The sequence below is a fragment of the Melopsittacus undulatus genome, chromosome 13 (genome assembly GCF_012275295.1).
Source record: "Melopsittacus undulatus isolate bMelUnd1 chromosome 13, bMelUnd1.mat.Z, whole genome shotgun sequence".
Taxonomy (NCBI): Eukaryota; Metazoa; Chordata; class Aves; order Psittaciformes; family Psittaculidae; genus Melopsittacus; species Melopsittacus undulatus.
In genome coordinates, this window is record NC_047539.1 from 6,717,014 (window position 1) to 6,735,319 (window position 18,306).

Sequence of the window (18,306 nt, forward strand, 5' to 3'; positions counted from 1 at the left end):
ACAGAATAAATGCAGCACAGGGGCTGGTTTGCCCAAAGGATCTAAGCCACACATAGGATTTAATACCACATTTCCAGGAGGGGTGGGGAGGTGGCAAGGAAAGCAATTCCAGAGGTGATAAGAAGAAAGTCAGAGGCACAGTTTGCACAGGTACACAGGACACGATACTGATCCAGCCAAGAGACAACAGAACGTGCTGGGCACCCACTTGGAAGCTGTGAGACCTGCACGAGTCACAGCTTCTGTGCCTCTGTTTCTCCACCTATAAAATGGAAATGAGATTCCTCCAAGTGCTATCAAAATAAAGTGTTCCAAGGTTCAATAACATCATTGGAGAAAGGAATAAAGTTTGCTCAGTACTGAGCCTATGTGAATACATAAATTGAAAGTTCTGGGGTACAACCAGGGTAAGGGCAATGACTGCAGCAGTACAGTGAGGAGCAAACCTGGCCTGGAACTAGACACAGCAACCGGCTCACATATCTCAATTCCATGACATTTGGGTCTGTTCCAGTGCAGGGCCATTCGCGGGCAGCACAGCTTTTATTCCATAGCACACACTCTTGGAATGTGTGTGCATCACCCAGGCCAGGATCACTTAAAAAAAGGAACAAGGATGAAAAGTGTCACATTCACGTGATGACAGCACGGAACCCTGAGGGCAAGGTAAGGTCACCGCAGGGGACAGGGAGCTAAGAACAGCAGAGACAAAATCAGCAACGACCAGCATGTGCCCGATAGACTGTAAGCAAAACAACCCCTCTGCAGATCCAGTTTCCTCAAGCTTTGTTAGCAGGAGGTTAAAGGCGACAGCGACACACTGTGGTACTGAGAGGGGAGAGAAATCACCAGAGACGAGACAGGGCGAAAACCCCAACGTTATGTATCTACCTAATAACTAAATGCCTCTCGCACCTCTCCGCCTTTGTTCCTATTTGAAGAACTGCTCAAACTACCCAACTTCCCCATTTAACTCCTTTTAAAACAGCAGTATGCAAGAAAAATCAGTACTGGCTTCACCCTGAGGGGCCTCTGGCCACAGCACTCAGCCAGGGGTGCTGCAGACCCTGCTCCCACACCCAGCAGGCACAGATGGAGCCATGACACCCTGCTCTCCCAGGTTCTCCAGGCTCCCACTTCCCTTCACCTCTGCAGGGAGGCCACCACAAACCCACCATTCCATCAGGTCCAAAGAAGCCATCGTAAGGGCTGAGAATCATGAACCTACAGACTCTGCTTGGGAAAATCTGCACCACCTTCTCTTCTGGTTCCCACCATGTGAGACCAGTAAAACCCAACTGATATTCATAGAATCCCAGCCTCGTTTAGGCTGGAGAGGACCTGAAAGCTAATCCAGTTCAAACCCCTGCCACAGGCAGGGACACCTTCCACTAGTACAGGTTGCTCCAAGCCCCATCCAACCCTGCCTTGAACACTGCCAGGCATGAAAGCAGTAAATGCTATATTCCATCATTTTCAAATCAGAACACTTGTATGATCTACAGCTCTGTTACATTTCCTCCGGTTCTGATCCCGATTTGGTTAAAATTTATACACAGTACAACTGAAAGGTTATTTTTCAGGCTTCACAAAAGCAGTTTCCCAAATACCTGCTCCAAAAGCCCCACCCACAGCCCTTGATCCAAACAGTGTCTGAGCATTGTAGCTGCAAGGAAACAAATCCCACTCGTACACACACAGCTTGACGTTACAGGAGCAGCTTCAGCACTGCTCAAAGCCATTCCATCCTGCCTCCTTCTCAGCTGAATTCACCACTGGGAAATCAACAGCCACGATTTGCTGTGACATCCCTGCACAAATATGCTACCCCAGGATGTTGTTCTCATACAATACTTACCATGGAACACGCACACTCCCTACAATCCTCATTTCCTAAACGTAACACTACTCAGAGCCCAAAAGGCAAACAGCATATGAAAACCATCCTCCCTCTTCAGTCCCTCGGCCTGCTGGCAGACAAAGGGGAAGCCTGCGCAGCTCTCTCCTGTTCTTCCCTCCAAGATAAAAAGCATCTATTAGAGCCACATACCTGACGCACATCGCAGCCAGGAGCCTGCATTGATCCCAGCACTGCAACATGCCAAGTGCCATCAGTGACGTAGCGGTTTGTTCCAAAGGCAGTGAGTGATGCATCAGCTGCCTTGTTTGAAAGGCAGCCTTCGGGAGACTGCAGCACACACACACACCCTCAGAATGGACTCTATTTTTTCCCCTCTGTATTTGGCCTGCAAAGGATGTGGAGAGATGGCAGCAGCACCATCAGTTTGGGCTTTATGTTTCATAAATATGTAAGCTCTGATGTGAACATATATCTGATCTGGGTGGTAAGACTTGAGCCAGCTGAAGCATCCATATCTGCTCCTGTTTTAGATCTGCCTTTCAAATCAATTTCACAGAAAGGCAGAAAGAGCAAGGACAGCCACAGTGTTGTAAGGAATGCAGAATTCCAGAGCTGGACTAAATGGCTCACTCTGTCTTGGGCAATAGGCACTGGGAGGCAGCAAACTGGACCTATTCAGAGACAGTGTTCACCCATGATTTTAAAGAGACAGAGCAGCTGGCTTGAATGCAGACACTGATGGATATCAGTGCTTCAACCTACAAATCAAAGGCAACAAAACTCAACCCAACTCCGATAAAGCACTGAGCACAAGGATTTCAGGGAATTAAATTAAGGATGCTCCACAAAAAGCCAAGCTCAGCCCTCTCCCTACTCCTGGAGTACCACTTCACTTTCCTGCTAGTGCAGGTTTTGAGCAGCCTCGGGGCAGGTCTTTAGCCTAAGACACTATTTTGGTTCCCAAACTACAGAGCTGTTGATACAGCATATTCTGATAGGGGCAAAATAGTACCTCCTTATCTTTCCAATTATAAATATCAGACAAGTAAGCAAGTCAGGGCTGCTGTCACTGCTGTGGTACCTCAGCCCGCAGATCTCTGCAACACCTCCCTACGAATTACTGAGTTTAGAGAGGATGTTTGCCACGTTAACTGAGTCAAAGGCAGTAAAATACTTCTTACAGCAATACAAAACTCTCCCTGTTGAGAAGTATGCAGAAGAAAAGTTCTTTAAAGTGGATTTGTTCCCTAAACGGAGTAGCTTTCAAGAGGTGGTCAGTGTAACTGGGAGCAGTTCAGAACCCAGCACACCTGACAAGTTCCTTCTTTTCCAGCAGATACAGGAGGGAATTCAGCCTTTCTCTCCTGGTGGATGAAATTCTAAACATACATCACAATGTCCCTCACTGTCAGAAGTGGGAACAAAATGGAATCAAAGCCTTTGGTCTGGCAGGGGTTCCTTGAGGATGCACAGCTCTATGCAGAAACATGCAGCAGTACCACTCTGCCCTACCTGCTGAGCCAACAGCAGTTGATCACAGCAAAGGAAAACATCTCAGCAAGCAGCATGGAATTCCAGTTTATTTATTGGCCTCCTGGTCCCCGAGATGCTAACCCCTGCACTAAAACCTCAGCAGCACCACGGCAACTGAGAGCATGGACAGCAGAGCCAGAGGAGGAGGAGCCTTCAATGCCAGCAGTGGTTGTGGAATGGGAAGGATTCAGTTCAGCAAAGTAGAAATCCCTTCTGGTGCAGCTGGAGCAGTCTTGGATGCAGCCTTGCAGATACTGAAGTGTGCTCGTATTTCTATCAGACATTTGTGCATACAATCACAGCACCACCTTCTTACAAGACCATCTCTACCACATCAATGCTCTAAAGTGTAATCTTCTCCTGACCACAAACAGTTGGACTGGAAAAGGATTGATCTTAATTCAGAACCAGCTCAAAAGGATCCTTTATTACTTTCAGCACTCTGCAGTCACTCTACAACTGGTTTCTAAGCAGGGACCGGTTTCTAGGCAGTGTCCCAGTGCCAGGCTGGGCACACTCAACACACCAGCATCCACACTAGAATTGAGGCATTCTTCCAAAATTACTTAAATAGCTGATTCATTCTTCTTAAGTGCCTCAGTAACTTATTGAGACTGTTGCCTGAGAAGTCCAAACAGTGTGAGATGCTAAAGGCTGAAGCCTCTTTGGGCTTAATATCAGAAGTAGCAGACAAACTACTTCCTAAAATTTGGCTTTCAGTCACTGTGAGCCTGTCAGGTGTTCTACACCCATTTTGTTGCTTCTGAAACCAGAGCCCTCATGTATAAATACCAGCAGGCGTGCAGGATTTCAGTCTATTTTAAACAAGAAGTTGATATAAGATACTACCTTTGAAGCTGGAATTTAATTTTAGTAGTAGTTAAGAACAATTTATCACAAAACAAACAGACCCAAAGACTTTCCAGGTGGCATTTATAGAGAAGGGTTTTAATCTACCCCTGAAATCCCAGGATGGAACAGAGTAACTGGCTAACAGCTCACTACACTATGAGCAACAACTGGATGCCAACAGAACTACTGCCTTCAGCTGGAAGTGCTGATGGAACCTTCTGAACTTAAAGACAACACAATCATTTTGCCTGGAAGCGAAAGGAATAAGGAACAATTGTCTGTTGGGCTCATTATGTAAAGGAGCAACCTGGTCATTGGAGGGTGTCCCTGCCCATGGCAGGGGGCTGGAAGCTTTCAGGTCCCTTCCAACACAAACCACTCCGTGTTTCTACAAAAATGAAACAAGCGTAAACTTCGTTGATGTGAACTGCACATCAGTAGGGCATTTTCTTCAAGGACACCTGTTTTCAATGGTAGATGCTGCGACTAACACAGCAAGGAGGGCATTTACATGATTTTTATTACTATATAACTCTAAATAAATCAAGCAAGAAAAGAATCAGCATATTTTAGTCCCCGTGGTTATTCTTCCAGCACACAGCCTCTGTTGAGTGCTACCGTTCCACGCACGAATTTAAAGTTCATTATCAGTGTGGCTTTCTCAATCCTTTATAGCAGCAGCCAATTGGCTCAAAGCTGTCCACAGACCTCTATTGGGATTAAAGCCTGGTTTGTACAACCTGACCCAGCAAGAGCATAAACACCTAACAAGATCAATAAGGAGATGATGGAACACCACAGAGCACACACACTCTGCATGCTCAAATGAAGAAACAGGAGTTGGCACACAGAGCATCCCGAGCTGGGTCAGGACTGATTGATTACACATCACAGAAGGCTCCCAGCAGCTCAGACCTGCAAAGCTCCAGTACTGAACACACACCAAGCAGTCTACTGAAGCACCTATGCTTCATGAACTGGCAACACGATGTCACTTCCAAGAGCAATAAAGAAGTGGCAATGCCTGTTGCCATAGCCAACTCACAACCTCTTTTTCATCTGACTAAATTCTGGCTTTTAGACATAACTGCTCCCCAAGTAGGCCTCTGCAGCAAAGCCCCTCACTTCAAATACAACCTGCCTGTACCTTTCCCTGACCAAAATCTCCTGTGTGAAACTAACCACCAAATGGAAAGATTTCTTGTAACTCCTTCAAACAGGATACGCTCTCTTGCTTGATCCACTGGTCACACTGCACACAACTCCCCACAGCTCTATCTCGGTCACTTCAGAAAGTGGGGTACCTTTGTGATTACCAAAAGGAAGTTGGAAGCAAGAACACCAGTGTTCCATTAATTCACTGTCACAGAGTGATCGCGGGCAAGCTGCTGAACTTCTTTGTCTCAGTTTCTCCATCCGCAAACACTATTTGGAAATCTCCTCATGAAAGGAACTGCCATCCTGCTTTATCTTAGAAAAACAGCCTATAATGCTGGAACTTTTTTATTTGAATTGGCATTTCTCTCCAACTTAACTGAAAGTCAAGCACCCTCCAAAGAGAGTGCCAAAGCAAGCAAGTTACAACAGAGGAGCTCAAGGTTGCACACCTATTGCATTACAGCTCCCCGATGCCAGGCAGTGTCCTAAAGGTTGCTTGAGTTTCTTGCTCTCCTACTGTCTGTTTCCACACTAATGACAATGTGTTCATCCAGTTTCTTCTGTTCCTAAAACAAATATAGTTACAGGGCTAGAATTTTTCCTGCTTCAAAATTACCTTTTGTGCTGCCAAACTGGCAGCCTTTGGAAAGGTAATCCCCTTTAAATTTGCTTTAAGATTTTACATCTGTTATGTTAGTGCCAGCTGGCTGAACATATCCATCAGCAGGACCAGAACAGCTCAGTAAAGCATGGACTCTGAAATGCATTTCCTTCCTTACCATGCTAAGAAGGTTTGTGAAGAGGGACTGTCAAGTGTTGTGGTAAATCTGGGTGTTAGGAAGACTTCCAGCAGCATCCAGAATGACATTTTGGACATGTCACATATCCATTTTCATAAACAGAACAAGTAGACATGAAACAACTGTAGGGTAGTGGGAATTCAGATGATAGAAAGCATTAAACTGGAAGGACACAAGTGGGGCTTTGGTAAGGATTCATTCCAACACCAACACTCTTTTAACATTGTCATTTTAAATTTATCAGTTATGAGCTTAGCATCAAATCAGGAATGACTGAAGATGCTTTGGAATCAAGAATCTAATTCTAAAGGCATTTGACAAGGTGGCAAAGTAACCTGAAATGAGCTGCCACAACTCAGTGGTGGTAAGTGCAACTACTACATCTAGTAAAAGATAACTTTATCAGCATACAGGGTGGTGATTGTTCATGGACTGCTGCTCCCCACATACATCACCTCCTTGCTCTACCCAGTACTTGGCAAGGCCTCGAGTACAGCACTGACCACCAGACCTCCTGGGATGTGGGAAGCAAAGGAAAGGGACATGGAAGATACTGACCAGACACCAAGAAACATCTGTACACACTGAAAAGTACAAGACACCTCCTCTGTAACAGAGCAAATCGAATGGACACATCCCACTAGTGGTAAGCAAACCAGCACCACTGTAAAAATAAAGGGGCCTTTTGAGAGAGAAATATTAACACCAGGATCTCAAAAGCCCAACTTCATAGTTCATTTAAGCCACAAAGAATTAGGAGCAGTAGCAACATCACCCTTCTCCCAGCCAGGAGACCAACATCAGCCTGAGCCTCAAGCAGCAGCTATCATGGCAAGTCTTGGCTCACCACCACCCTGCAGGATAACAGCCTTTATTTAACCATTAACAAAACTTCCTCCATTCAAGCCAAAAAGCAGTACGGAGTCATTGACCTTCTCCAGGGGTGATGCCAATTCTCTGGTTATGTATAAAACAGCAAATCCCCCATAAAGACATAATAAGCAAATAATGTTCTTGTTCTCAACAAACATGACCCATCTGAAAGACACACAAGTGAAACCTGTAAAGAACTCAGTCGACAACTTTCATCTTTCTGAAAGGCAGGACAAGAGACAGGCAGTGTCAATACACCCACCACAACACTCAACAGCTGAGGTGTCTGAAAGGTGCTCAAGGAATTTAAGCACAGCTATTTCATTAAAACCAACAGAAAAGAGAAGGTTTTGATACAAATAAACATACAAGAAGTCATTTAGAAACAGAATGCCAGAAGATGTTTTGGGACAACAAAAATTGGAGCCAAACCTGGATATAAAGTTGAATCTTTGGATTATCTTTGGAATGGATGGGGAAGAAGACTGAATCCAAGTACTGTTTTATCCATACCTCATATGGGTTGCCAGACCATCTTGAGCATTGGGAAGTCCTAGATCTGACAGGGAATCTGAGCAGACAGATACAGGTGACAAAGACCTCTCCTTCTCCTCTAGCAGGTCAAGTTTCACCAAGGAGCTTGTCTCATCTTCCGAGTTATCCTCTGACACAGAGCCAATAATAAAGCGAGAGTGAGGGTTCTCCACAGGTTTAGTGGGTTGGGAAGACTCTTCCATGGCTCCTACAAATTGGGCTCTCAGCACTATAAGGGACAAAAGAAAGCCGAAACACAAACCCTGGGGTTAATAAGGTGCTTTCCAGTCCACCCTCTGTTCTGATTCAACAGAATCATCAGAGCTGTAACCAACATAAGATCATTTCCTGCAAGGTTAGCATGTGGAATAGGAGCAGCAAGGGGATCAGACAAAAAGACACTGGTAAGGAATGATGGGGCCAGAAGCAAAACCTCCCCTTCCTGGCAGCAGTGAACTGTCAGATTGGCTCAGCCATCTTCTGTACCTTCACCCTGACTTTAACCTCCTGGTCCCACAACATCCATGTCAATTAGGGGATAGTATCTACCTTTTGGTAACATATTGAAACTTAGTGGCATGATTTACAACTGTCACTGGAAAATACAAAAGTTCAGGTCTCCATTTTCCATTAAAAATATTTCATAGAGAAGAATCTCTTCATACAGAGAACTCTGACTATCAAACATCCAATGTTGTTCCAACAGGGAATGAACGTGTTTGCTTCAAAGTTAAAAAAGAATAGCATAATTACACGTGAGAAATGACAGATGGAGAAACCAAAGGAGTACCTCACAGCATACAGACAGGTGGGATGGGGCAGCTCTGATAGCCCTGCTCTGCCTGGCTTTGAGGCACTTACATGGTAATTACATGCAGCTGGAAATCACAGCATTGTAAGATCAGGTGTGCACTAACCTCTTGTTATCCTTGCCAGCTGAGCAGTTATCCACTTCCAAAACGAACTGGAAAATAAAAGAATTAACAAGTACATATTATTATACAGAAGAATTCTCTGTGTTTTCCAAACTACCTGAATCTTGGAACAAAAAGCTGTTATTAAAAAGCCACAGGTACCAAACTGACTTGATGGCCTTGCTCCAGGTCACAGAGTACCAGAGGACTGAGCCTGCCAGTCAACTCTCTCTGGCACCTTCTGAGCAAGGTGTTGGCACACACCTCATCATCCCATGTGTATTCTAGTTCTGCTTCTAGAAGAAAACATGTTTTTTGCCAGCGCTATCTATGTATGTCAGTCTCTTCCTCTGTCAGCTTCTGAAAGTGCTGCTGCCTTCAGCTGCATTTGATGGTCAGGAGTAAACCCTGATGAGTAGAAATCTCATGAGGAACTGGTGGCAAGAAGACACAGCTGACACTAGTTCACCAGTAAAACAAACCATGATACAGCAACACAGACAAGGGCAATATGAGGGGATACTCACTTCAGGGTCCCATTCTCCCAAGATGGACTCCACTATGCAGAAGGACTCTTTTGATGCCCTTAACTCCCAAGTGACATTTACATCCTAAGCTGACACAAAAAACTCATCAGTCCTTGCTAATGATAGCCATGTTATGCCAAGCACAAGGATGCAGCATGGTATGTCTGATAGGAACATAACAGCTTTCATTTGGTACACAAGCAAAACTAAACGATGTTATAACACAAGTAAGACATGATAGTAGCTTTAATTATAGCACAGACAAGGAATGTATAGGCAGTGCAATCCTTAAACACCATGCTCTTTCTTTTCATCACTGAGAATGAGAAACTGATCCAACTGGCTTACGCACTTTTACCATGAATGTACTTGACTGAACTATGTACACCCAAACTTGTGTTGACATCATTACTCCCACAAACTCCGGTTTCACTGGGGCCACAGGTGGTTCATTTTACAGACACACTTAATCATTTTGTGACCAAAATGCTACAAATATCTGTCTGAAAGGGTCACCAATAGGGTGGTGATGGAGAAGAAGGGGAAGTGTGGCTGCAAAGCCTGCATACCCATCAGTGACTAAACTGATGCATGAACTAAAATCAATGCATAAACTAAACTACACAGAAAGATTTCTTTAGCTGAGTGCTTGGACAGGACTTGCAGCTCAGATAGCACCAAGTTTAATCCAATATTGTTTGTACATATAAACCTGGAAATAGTATTTACGTGTTTATTTAGCCTGGCATCAAATCACATCCAGACAATTTACTGCTGGCACAGCTACCAGTGCTGAAGAACCTGGGATACAGCCAAAGGCTTCAACCCCTTCTCACATCAAGGACTTACACATTAATAAACAAGTTTTGAGGCTTTGCCTTCTCCTTGCTAAGCAGAGAAGGAAACAGAGAAAGAGGTAGTGAAGTGTTTCACTCCAATACTCCAGCAGAAAACATCAAACTAACACCACAGCTCCTGAGCCCCAGTGTTGCTCAAGCATCTTGTTTGTACAACTCTGTTCAAAAGCAGTTAGTTATCCATGAAGGCCTATTCAAATCCACTTACCAGCACACTTCCAACCCCCCGCAGCCCCATCCCAAAGCCAGGAGTCCCACTAATGTTTTGCAATCAGCTGGGAACTCAGGACTGCTCTGAATTAGACATAAACTTGTTCTCAGCACGCATTATTCACAGTTAAATTAACCTCATCAAACCTCTGCACGTTATACTGACTGCCTGAGACACAACTGCCCCAGCTCCTAGCACGCACCTTGAATTCAGCTGACCACCAAGAAAACACTCACCATTAACCAGTGTGGATGTACTCTTTGTTTTAATAATGATGAACCAGAGCCTAAAACCTCAAACAGTCAGGATCCTCAACACAGCCCCTAGACATAGTTTTGCAGGCAACGGCCTGGCACACAGGCTAACTCTGCAGAGAGACTGGAAAACCCCCTGTGATTTACAGAAGGATTTAGATTGAGAATTCAACACTGTAGAGATTTAAGAGCAGGTAACACTGAGCACTCTGAGCCTGCTCAGCTACAGAGATAAGTTTTAATGACAGCTGAACCTACACAGAGCCTGAGCCGTGTTGCCCTCCCTCCTGAAGAAATCTGCCTGTGTTACAGGTCTGAAGGCATCCAGCACTTCCGCAACTCCCCAGCTTTGATGGCATCGTGGTGTAAGACCCACATGGTGTTCATGCTACAAGCAATAAAAACTCTGCAATCCAAATTCAAACAGTAACATATCTGGTTTTGCCTGAGGCTCTACTATCGTTAGTACAATGTTTGCCCTGACAGGGAACAGTGACAGACTTCGCAAGTTTCTGTAACAGTTTCATTTTAAGCTCATTATTATCCAACACACTATGGCACAAAAATAATGCCAGTTGGAAATTCAGCTTCTACTATTTCCAAGCCATCCCATTCTGAAGACAATTACACTATTGAAAAGGGCATTATTTCAGTGAAAATAAGTTGTAGGTTCTTTCGAAGACTCAGAATAGCACCTCTATGATATGTCATATGAAAAGGAAATTAACAGAACTGATTTTATTTCAAGGTTTCCTGTTTAAAGGCCAGCGATCTGTGCCTTCAATCCAGCTCCTAGTGAGCTTAGGGGGCTAAAGAACACAAATATGAACCAACAGAATGGACGTGTATTTACACCACCCAAACTGGATGAGTAACAGAAAGCAAAGGACCAACAAAGGTACAGACAAAGTAAAAACCAATGTATCTGCATAACAAGTACTTAACAGCTTTTAGTGCTCACCTGGAAGCAGAGCTCCAGGCTGGGAATGGGCACAGGGATGAGTTCTGCACCAAGAGAAATCACCACACATCAAACCCAAGGAGCTCCTGCCCATGTTCCATCAGGCCAGCTCCCTGCAGCACTGGTTTGGCACAGCTGATGGGTCAAACCTTGCTCTCCCAGGCCCGAGCCTCTCAGTTAGTAACTGCACTTTGCTTCACTCCCTACCCTAAAACATCCTCTGCAAGTACCAAGCACCTTATGAGGCTCTTTTACTTCCAATGTATCGACAGGTACTTCACAAACTGCAGGTCCACAGGTTAGAAGCTCCACTCTGTTTTCAGGTTTACTGTACCAACCTTAAACATATAAAGTTAAATATACAAGTGGAATTTATGCTTCCTAGGTCTCCTCAGGTAAAATACGTCTATGTCTCCCCAAAAGAACTTGAAGACAAAAAAGAGCCTATATTTACAGCCATCCTAACCTGCCAAGACACTCAAGAATATGTGTAAATCCCATTGTCTCTGAGAGAACTGGTCATAACCTAAATAGTTTGCTGATCACTCACAGATAAACTGGCACAGACCACACTATTACTTTGGATTATTAATCTTTTTTAACGTGGCATATTTCATTTTAAAACTTTCTCCTGCAGATTTAAGAGATGCCACAAAAGGAGAGGTGACAATAACGATGTGTTTTGTCCTGCAAATGTGCTTTTACAACTTCATTGTCTCTAAAGACTCCGCAGCACCCTCGGGAGGGCATTCCCAGGCCCTCCGAGGAAACGGGCCGGAACTCTTCCCCTGAGATCCTGAAACGCGATCAGGATGCCGGGGATGAGCAGCGGGCAGAGCAGCGCCGGCCCCACGTTGCTCTGGAGGCTGCAACACTCCCGATGTTATCGGCGGTGAATTAGCCCTCCCGCAGGAGACAGAACCACAGCCAAAGCCATGCTGCCTCCATGCCGCCTTGTTTCGCGCTGGAGTAGCGGGGAAGCCCCACGAGGGATGGTGCCCGGCCACAGCGCGGCCGCGGGCAGCAGCGGGGCACCCGGAGGAAACGAACCCGCTCTTCCGGTCCACGGGCGCGGCCCCACGCCGCTCCCCGCGGCTGGATACCCCCCCCCCCCCACCACCACCACCACCACCTTCCAGGACCTAAGGCAGCCCTGCGGAGCCTATAACCCCGAGCACAAAGCGGCCGGCGCGGCTCGCCTCAGCACGGCACAACGTGAGCGGATCATGCCGCGCTCCCCCGGGCCCGGCCCCGCCCAGCCCCACGTTGAGCGCTGGCTCCCGGTGCTCCAGCGCGGGGTCCCGGCGGAGCGGGCCGCGGTGCTCACCTCAGCGTGCCGGGCGCTGCGGAGCCGCACAGGGCCCCCGACCTGCGGCTGGGCGGTGGAGCTGGCGGGGGCGCGGCGCGGCGCCCCCATCCACCGCCAGGCCACGCCCCCTTGTCCAGGCCACGCCCCCCGCGTCCGGCCACGCCCCCCACGGTGGTGTGATGCACGGAGTTACCTCAGGTCAGGCACCTCCAACCTTGCCCCGCCTGCGCCGCTCCCATTGGCTGCCGGAAGGAACACAACGGGGGGCGTGACCAATCAGGCGGCGCGTAAGGGCGTGGCCAATGAGGAGACGCCTATGGTCTGAGCGGCCGGTTGAGCCCGCCCACTGGCTGCCGGTGCTCGGGGGGTGCCGGTGGCCGGGCTGGCTTACACACACCGGAGTCTCCCCACATTCGGGACCCCCGGCGCTCGTCCCCTGCACCCCGAGCTCCCCACACGGCCCCCGGTCCCCAAACCTCTGTGGTACCCGCACGGTGCGGGCCGTACCACCGGCAAGCAGCAGGGCCGGTAACAGGGCCTTGGACCGGGCAGCAGGACCCCCCCTCACCCTCCGCTCTGCACCGCCCGGAGGGGAGGACCCACGTGGAGCGGGACCACCGGCCCAGGCACCGAGCAGATACACGTGCTAGGCGGCTGGGAAGCAGGCCAGGCGCTGCCCGCGTGTTTTCTGCCTGTTGTGTGACCTGGAGCCATCGCTGTGCGGATGGGCAGCGGTTGTAAGTCTCATTTCAAGATGGCCGCATTGCCCGGCTCCTCAAAGCCACACCAAAGACTCAAGTTTGATTCCTGATGCTGCCGGACCCGCTCCCTGCGCAGGCAGAGCCTCCTCCCGCTGCGATGGGCAGTGCTGCCAGGGGTGCTGTTGAGCATCCACACAAGCAGTCTTGAGCTCTATCCCATGTTCTGGCAGGGCTTAGTGCCATGCTGCCTTCCTGGCGTGCTCAGAGAAACAACACCCGTCCCTTGCTGTGCCTTCCTCTGCCTCATGGGGAAACGGGGGTTTCTTGTGTCGTTTATACATATGCTCGACTCGTTACCCCTGCCAGGTTTGAGAGGGTACCCCTGAGAGCGCACCCCAGCCTGGGGACTGCTCCAGGACACTGCTCAGAGCTCACAGCAGCAGCAGCAGGACTGGTAACGGAACAGCAAACTCCTCAGACACCCACTTCAGTTTAAAACTCTGCATAATGAACATGAGCCGGCTTCAGTGTGCGCTTGCAGCCCAGAAAACCAATGGTATTCTGGGCTGTATCAAAAGAAGCGTGACCAGCAGGTCCAAGGAGGTCATCCTGCCCCTCTACTCTGCTCTCATGAGACCTCACTTGGAGCATTGTGTGCAGTTCTGGTGTCCTCAACATAAAAAGGACATGGAACTGTTGGAAAAGCCCAGAGGAGGCCACGAGGATGATCAGGGACTGGAGCACCTCCTGTATGGAGACAGGCTGAGAAAGTTGGGGCTGTTCAGCCTGGAGAAGAGAAGGCTGCGTGGAGACCTCAGAGCAGCCTTCCAGTATCTGAAGGGGGCCTACAGGGATGCTGGGGAGGGACCCTTCATTAGGGACTGTAGTGATAGGACAAGGGGTAACAGGTTGAAACTTAAACAGGGGAAGTTTAGATTGGATGTAAGGAAGAAATTCTTTACTGTAAGGGTGGTGAGGCACTGGAATGGGTTGCCCAGGGAGGTTGTGAATGCTCCATCCCTGGCAGTGTCCAAGGCCAGGTTGGATGAAGCCTTGGATGATATGATTTAGTGTGAGGTGTCCCTGCCCATGGCAGAGGGGTTGGAACGGGATAATCTTAAGGTCCTTTCCAACCCTAACTATTCTATGATTCTATAATTTCTTCTTAAACTGTGTTTTAAGGCCAAATCAGCGGTTCCAGGATAAGCAAGAACTGCTCCCCCAGGAAACACTGACCTGGAGCATATTGTGGGGTCTGTGCCCACTGCACAGGTACTCCACATCCAGAAAACCTGATTGGAGCTTTGTGGTTAATCATTGGGTTACTGTTCTCTCCCCTCCATCTGGACTAAACCTGGAGGATTGTTCTGGGCATTGACACTTTATGTCTCTGTAGATGTGTCTTTTACTTAAAAAATCCTCCTCTATTTAAGTATTTTTATGAAGGACCTAAAGGCTACTTGGTGTTAGTTATTCATACACTGTGCTCAGTCCCTGCAGAAGCGAGGGGGAGTACTTGACACACCGAGGGATCGTGTCCTAAATCACTGATAATAACTACATGCAGATCTTACAAAACCAGAGATTACAACAGGTGCTTGGTTCAACCTGTCTAGTGTTCCAAGTACCCTGGTCATGCTAAAACCTGCCCATCTCACCCATTCGGTTAATAAATACTGTTCAAATACTGCTGGAGGAGTGATTGCTCCATGTAATTAAAACCTGTAGCAACTCTCCCAGTTCAAGGGCAAAGAGAAAACAGGAAAAAGAGCAGCAAATCAAATACATTAACCTTAAAAATAAAGCGGGGACTTGGAAGGTGATTTTGAAATTAGGCAGTAGCAACAGCCCCAGGCCATGCTCAGCTCTGATGGCCTCAGAGCAGCACTTCATTTACCACTGTAACTACCACCCATCATACTGAAGCATGGTTGTTAAGAGCCTGTGTATGTACAGTATAGAATGGATCCCAAAATACTCCAGGATGTGAATTCTACATAAGCATGTAAAAGCATAGCTACAAAGGACTAGTTAAAATGTGTTTAAGCCTCACACTGACCTGTGGTTTAATACAGGCAGACTGTTTACAAACTTCAGCCATCCTTTCCCATAGTTTTATCACATTATGAATTGTAAATGCATTTCTGCTTGGTCCTTTTTCTGTTAAGCTCTTAAACTGGGTACACTAGACATTATTTACTCCTATTGCATGAGTTATGAGCACATGCACTGCTTACATGTGCAACCCTACCACCCACCCACACAACTCAAAAAAGCAAGTGTAGCTTCAATAATGCAAGGAAATTATTGCCAAACAAATACAGGGAAAACATTAGTACCTTTTACAATGCCAAATTAGGGCTCCAGGTCTCTTCTCGGCTCAGATAACATCCCCAGTGCAAACACAGAAAAGATCATCCCAGGTTTGGGGGGTGAGTGACGCCATTCATCCTGGCACACCTCAAGTCCTGGCAGGCAAGTAAAGGAGAGAAAGGTCATGGCATGTTTTAAAGCAAAATCCTGCTTTAGCTGCTTAGAAAATGTTCCAGAAGGTTTTAAACATTAGGAATGAAATATTACTCCCCACAACGCTGACAATATCTGCCTGTTTTCAATGATATTCACTAACAAAACACCCCGCTCTCTCCAGCTGGTAGGTTAGCCGCCATCATTAACCCAGGCACGAGATGCGCTCTTACTTGTCCCAGGTTTCCTTACAGCTTCAGGAAGAGCCCTAAATCATCCTGTAAAACTGGTGTTAGGATTGTCTCCGCATTCCCAGCCCAGGAAGGGAACAGCAGAACTAATTGGAAAGAAAGACTGCGCACTGTAGATGGGATGGTGAACATTTAGTATTGGTTAACCACATTCAAAAGAAATATTTAGTTGTTTGAAATTAATTATAATCTAATTCTGTTTCCAATAGCTTTTTGATTCAAATTATTTCCATCTGAAGTTGCATAAGAATTAGCAAGTATGAAAATGTCCTTAAAAAGAGGACACAGAAGTGTCTTATCCAAACTTTCATTTTTAAAGATGTTTCTGATCAGCTGAGTGAGAACACATGGAGAAGACAAAATCTTCCTCTATAAACTATCCTGATAGGATCCTTGGAGATCCATGAACTGCATTCACAGGCAGAGAAATGTGAGCAAACATTTTTATTTGATGCTTCTGCATTAATATGCTATTTCCTAAACAAAAGATGCATTCAGATGAGTGAGCATTTAAATATGTTGCTTTGCTGCTACATCCTCATTGTACTACACTCAAGGGGAGGACTGTGTCAGGAAGAGTTAAAACCGTGTTTATTGGGAAGATGGGGAATGGTTTCTTTACATTCCTTCCTTGTGGCTGGTGTCAAGCTGCAGTTTATGGTAGGTGGCTGCCAGTAATAAACAAACACAGCACTTCAGTGAAACATGACACAATCAAATACAAGGGCCATTTTATTGGGAAGCCCTGCCAGGTCTGGAGCAGACCACATGCACCTCACGAGTCAGCCCATGTGAGATTCTCAAACTATCTTATCTTTTCACAGCTTTACCATAGTGGTTTTGGGCTTTTACTTCCTATTCTACTGCTGGCTTTTCAGTTTTCACTGAAAAAAATCGCATTGAACTAAAGCAGCTGTATACACTCAAAGGAAAATCCTGCAAGAATCTGGTTCTATAGCACCTGACAGGTTGTAAATATTAAATATTTATACTAAAATCCATTCTTACCCACCATGAATAGCTAAACTTAATAGGCATGCAAAATAAATATTGACATGCAAGCCCTTGCCACTCCATTTGCTCTCTTTTGAAACTTAAACATCTACTTAAACATTATCAATACTTCTTGAGTCTCTAGAGTATCAGTCACATTTTGGTATGTCAGGTGTTATTTTAGACGACTGGACTGCAAAATTGTATCCTTCCGTGATGGGGGCCATAAACCTGTGGTTAATCAGCCTTTTAAAAGCGGAGGCTTTGGAGGAAAAAGTGATTTGCATCGCCACCTTCTGTCTAAGACAGAAAATGCCAAGTCCCCAAAAACCATCTGCACAACAGCCTAAGGAATCTCACCAAGACTTTCTGATTGAACCAGCAGACAGTAGCCTGATCTATTTCTGTATTTATTTCTGTACTTATGCACATCTAATGACCAGCTATTTATGCTCCTACAGCTACCCCCAGCAGCACACCCAGTCCTGAAAGCAGCCAGCACCAGGGCTGGCAGGTAAACACAGGCTCCCTCCACTTCCTAAGCACTTCTAGGCTTTATTAACAATCTGAAAAGCAGGAAATGGCTTGGGACCAGCCTGCTGGGCATGACCACTGCAGTGGAAATCCCTGCCAGTGCCAAAAGACCTGTGAGGCCAGGTGATGGTGGCTGAGGGAATACGTGGTGCTGGTTTTACTGTGTATTGAGCCAGGTTTGTGCAGCAAGGCCCACAGGTGTTGAGGGCCAGGAGAGGCTCCTGAGGTCCCTCTCCTTGAGGGAAAAGGCTTTAGGTAAGGGTTCTGTTTGCCTTTCAGCAACGGGGTGTTGCCATGGGGGGGCCCATTCTAGACCCATGGCAACCAGTGGCCTGCACCAAGGACCCTAGTGTGTCCCAGAGCTCCCTCCCACAGGACACTACTTATCCCTGTTTCACCCGTTTCAGTGCCTAATTCTGGGCCTCAGGACCAGGGTTAACCTGTGACGTACCTACTGAAAGGAAATCTGACCCACAGAGAAGATTTTCAGGTACATTTTTTACCAAATTACACAGTTTTTTCCTGTAGAACCATCTACAGTGAGTTCAGGCTCTAACTTTAAACTCTCCATATGTTGACCAGGTTAAAGGTGCATGATAACAGAGGTTCGGGATCTCTCCTAATCGCTCAGTATCTGCTTAAACACCTTTACAACATTACTCAAAGGAAGCAGTAAAGATAAAAAAAGCTTCAAGATTATCAAGAAGAGATGCAATT

At 46.6% G+C, this 18,306-nt stretch overlaps 1 protein-coding gene across 6 annotated transcripts in view; it reads right to left on the reverse strand.

Moving 5' to 3' along the window:
- The window catches only part of ACACA (acetyl-CoA carboxylase alpha), a 114,746-nt gene extending 99,047 nt beyond the window's left edge, over nucleotides 1-15,699 (reverse strand). For 3 of the 6 annotated variants that reach the window (XM_034068788.1, XM_034068789.1, XM_034068786.1), the window contains exons 1-3: nucleotides 12,663-12,691; nucleotides 8,529-8,575; nucleotides 7,591-7,840 (exon numbers count right to left, since the gene is read on the reverse strand). In XM_034068788.1, the coding sequence (XP_033924679.1) occupies nucleotides 7,591-7,814 (224 nt within the window). In that variant the 5' untranslated portion in view covers nucleotides 7,815-7,840; nucleotides 8,529-8,575; nucleotides 12,663-12,691. Of the gene's footprint in view, nucleotides 1-7,590; nucleotides 7,841-8,528; nucleotides 8,605-12,662; nucleotides 12,735-15,684 lie in introns of those variants that run through there. The other 3 variants (XM_034068787.1, XM_034068790.1, XM_034068785.1) reach the window with 3 other exon arrangements.
- Between the last annotated feature and the right edge of the window lie 2,607 nt (nucleotides 15,700-18,306).